The sequence below is a fragment of the Microtus ochrogaster genome, chromosome 26 (genome assembly GCF_000317375.1).
Source record: "Microtus ochrogaster isolate Prairie Vole_2 chromosome 26, MicOch1.0, whole genome shotgun sequence".
Taxonomy (NCBI): domain Eukaryota; kingdom Metazoa; phylum Chordata; class Mammalia; order Rodentia; family Cricetidae; genus Microtus; species Microtus ochrogaster.
In genome coordinates, this window is record NC_022025.1 from 15,431,259 (window position 1) to 15,434,760 (window position 3,502).

Here is a 3,502-nt window from a genome sequence, read left to right on the forward strand (position 1 = left end):
CAGTCCTTCCTGGCTTTAGCTGATTTAGGGAGAACTGGAGTCTGCACAGAAGCTTTGCTTGGGAGAAACTCCATCCTTCTTCTTTGTCCCTTCTCTAGAGTCCAAGCTGCTGTAACTATGTTCTATCTAAGCAAGGAAAGAGTTTCTAACTTCACCCAGTTAGGGTTGTGGTTTACACCCTCATCCATGAGTCCACAGAAATCCCAGAACACTACCACAAAGGGGGTGCAGCCTCAGTATTCAATGTATCCAGGGGAACAGCAACAACAGTCACACTAAAGCCCGTCAAGTGCCTCGAGATGCAGGAGAAAATTATTTCAGCAAAGAAAAGAGCACTTTACATAGGAGTAAAAGTGAAGGATAGTGGATCCGTTTTGTCCACAGTATCTACTTCATAGTCAGGACTCAACAAATTCTCCCGTATGTGTGATTTTCTCAGTGTGCATCTTCCCATGTGACTCAAACCCATTTGAAATTGCTGATTGATGTAGAAATAGAAACCTTGTTTCCCATGTGAATGACATTTTCAAATAAAAACTGTTTGCATGTAAGGAAGAAGCTGAAGAGCACAGGAGCAGAGACCCACAGACCCTGTGCCCATATCACCAGCTAAAGCTCATGGGATAGAAGAAAGTCTCTGGGAAGAGTGATTGCTAATCCTATGACCTCAGTCAATCAGCCTGAATTCAAACCACAGCTCTAGACATTGCCTTCAGGGTTGTTTGTGCTTCTTCTTCTGTGCTGTGGCAGTGTGACACGAGCATTAACCTGACATGTAGGCCCACATGAGAACAGCGGAGTACATTCTACAGTAGTTGGGACATGGTGAGTGCTCATGCTCAGGACATTGAAAAGTAATTCCTCAGATAATTTTCTGGGTCATAGATAGTTCACTGACAGTGTGTATCTGGATGGTGTCATGGAGCTTGGTCCAGATTATGGAGCTGCATCTAGTTCTAGGTATAGATGTACATCTGGTGATAATTATGGCTTGCTAAACTGTATTTCTATTGATTTGAAAAATACTGGAGGGTGCAAAGAAATAATATTACATCTGACTCCATGTTTCAGAGAGTTCAGGGATCACAGTGCTGACTGTCTCCATTGCTGTTGTCTCCAGGGAGGCAGAACCTCCCCATGAAGACAGAGTATAATGGGGCAATATTGCTCATGTCCACCTTACCTTCTAACACCCAATCATCTCTCACAGTAGTTCCATCAGCTGGGAACAAAGGCTTTAATACAAAAATTTTTGAGTATATTTCATACTCCAAGTATGACATTTGTACTAGAAAACTTCACAATACTGAAGTAAATTCCTAAAAAAAAATTAGTCAATAAAAGCCAAGTTGTACTAAATATCACAGTTTAGAAATTTCAGTCTGCTGGCTATTCTGTTGCATTGGAGACTGTAGGAAAACAGACGATCATGGTAGGTAGAAAGGAATAATGCAAACAATGCTGAAATGTGAATATAAAGACAGAGCAAGGACACACAGTGTCTGTCAGTGAAAAATATTCTCCTTTAATGCTGTCATGTGTATTGATATTGTCCTTGTTCCCATAACAGTGTATGGACTGAGCAAATTGTTTTTTATATATTTAGGAATGTGTGTGTTTGTGTGTGTGTGTGTTTGAAAGAGAGACAAAAACAGAGAAACAGAGGAGATATGCATATGAAGGGAGTGAGGGAGAAAAAGAAAGTGAGAACAGTTAAAGAAACAGTCAATGAATTAGAGAATGGGACTAGGGAAAAAAGATGTAATTATATATTAATTTGAGAAAATAAAAAACAAAAGTTTCAGAAAGTGCTAAAATCTCCAGAAGGTCTTATCAATCATTGCTAGTATCAGCTGCAGCAAGAGTACAGTGAGGACACATTAAAAGTTTGACTTCTATCATCAGATGACACAATAGCTCCCCTAACCAAAGTGGGGAGCCTGAGGGCTGATAAGCCCTGACCTGAAGTCATCAAGTTTTTCTAACGGACAAAGAAGGAACTGAGGACAAACAACCTTTGAGAATCATGGCAGGGATCACTCAGAGTGTCAATAATTCTTATTGATGAAAGGAAACAATGCTCCTTGGAGAATATTAACAAGATCAGGGATCTGTGAGTACCTGGTATAGATGAATTGCTTACACTCTACATTCAAAGCCATAGCCCAGTACCTCATAATGTGACTATATTTGAAACAGGGTCTTTGAAGGAGTAAAAGTCAATTAAGGTGGATCTTAACCCAATGTGACTGCTTTCATTTCAAGAAAGAAAAGATCCACAGAGACATTCTGAAGTGAGATCCTGTATGGAGAGAAGGAGAAGGTTGGATTCACAATAGGAGAGGCATCACGGAAGAAAATATCTTAGTGGTCATCTTGACCCTGGGTTTCCAGCCTTCAGAACTATGAGGAAATGAATGACTGTTGATTGTATTGATTACCAGTCTGTGGTACAATGCCGTGGCAACCCTACCAATAAAACACAAGCACTAGTAAGACAGCAGCACTGAGTGAGAAGTTTGTGGTCACACGAGGAAGGAACTGGGGGACAGAATGAGGAAACTTAGTGAGAAGGATGATGATGGCTGAGCACTGCCAGAGACACTTCCCTTTAGCCATGTCACCATCCTTGACTCAGAAAGGGTCGGAGAGTGCTGAGTGTGGAGACAGGCCATCCATTGCTTTGAAACTGACATGCTGTCTCTAATGGGATTCAGAGTTACATGGATTTGAGTGAGATTCTACTAAAGTAAATTTGTCAGCTATAATATTAGAAAAATTTAATTATTATTTTTTAAGGATTTCCAGATAGAATGTTTCTGGTCACATGTTGGAACCCATGGACTCACAGAGCAGTACTCCACACACTGCCTCTAGAAAATGAACAATGTTCTGTTGTTCACCTGGAACCCTTCAGTTCTCTTCATAGTGAAGGGGACACTAGCCCACTGGAGCATGTGGCTCTAACAGACATTGACCTTCTCCCCAGTTCTTCCTGCTGTGCTAATAACCATCAGATTACATTCCTGAAGCAAGTCCCCTAAGGTCTGGTCCAGTATTTGGACAATCCCTTTTCCTGAGTCTGACTGCCAATGTTCTGTTATCAATGTATTAAAATCCAGCAATCAAAAGCCTTCTTGGGCTCACCTAATTAACATGCCCAATTAAGCACCTCCTTCTAACACGGGGTTTCCTATTTTTCCTTTATAAAATGACATTTTCCTATGTGCCAGGTCTGTCTCCTCTCTATCCAGAGGCAGTACCTTGACCCTCCAGGACAAATATCCCAACTCCCTTTCCCTGGTTCTCTTCCCCTCTTTCTCTGCTTCCTGTCATTGTCTCTGTGGGGTAAATAAATCTTTGTCCTGAGAACTGGGTCTGAGAACTTGACCTTGGGAGTCCTGAGTCAATACTTTCCCCTTCACACAGGAGATATTGTTGTTCTCCTGAGCATGCTCACCTGGGAGTCCCAGCAGTAGGGTCAGCAGCAGGACACCGTGAG

General features: G+C 41.7%; 1 protein-coding gene across 1 annotated transcript in view; it reads right to left on the reverse strand.

The window, feature by feature from the left end:
- LOC101996899 (tyrosine-protein phosphatase non-receptor type substrate 1-like) overlaps positions 1-3,497 on the reverse strand; it is a gene marked incomplete at its 5' end in the record, with an annotated part of 13,194 nt that extends 9,697 nt beyond the window's left edge. Inside the window, one exon of the mRNA XM_005358395.1 lies at positions 3,461-3,497. Coding sequence (XP_005358452.1) covers positions 3,461-3,497 — 37 coding nt within the window. The remainder of the gene's footprint in view (positions 1-3,460) is intronic.
- Positions 3,498-3,502: the final 5 nt, after the last annotated feature.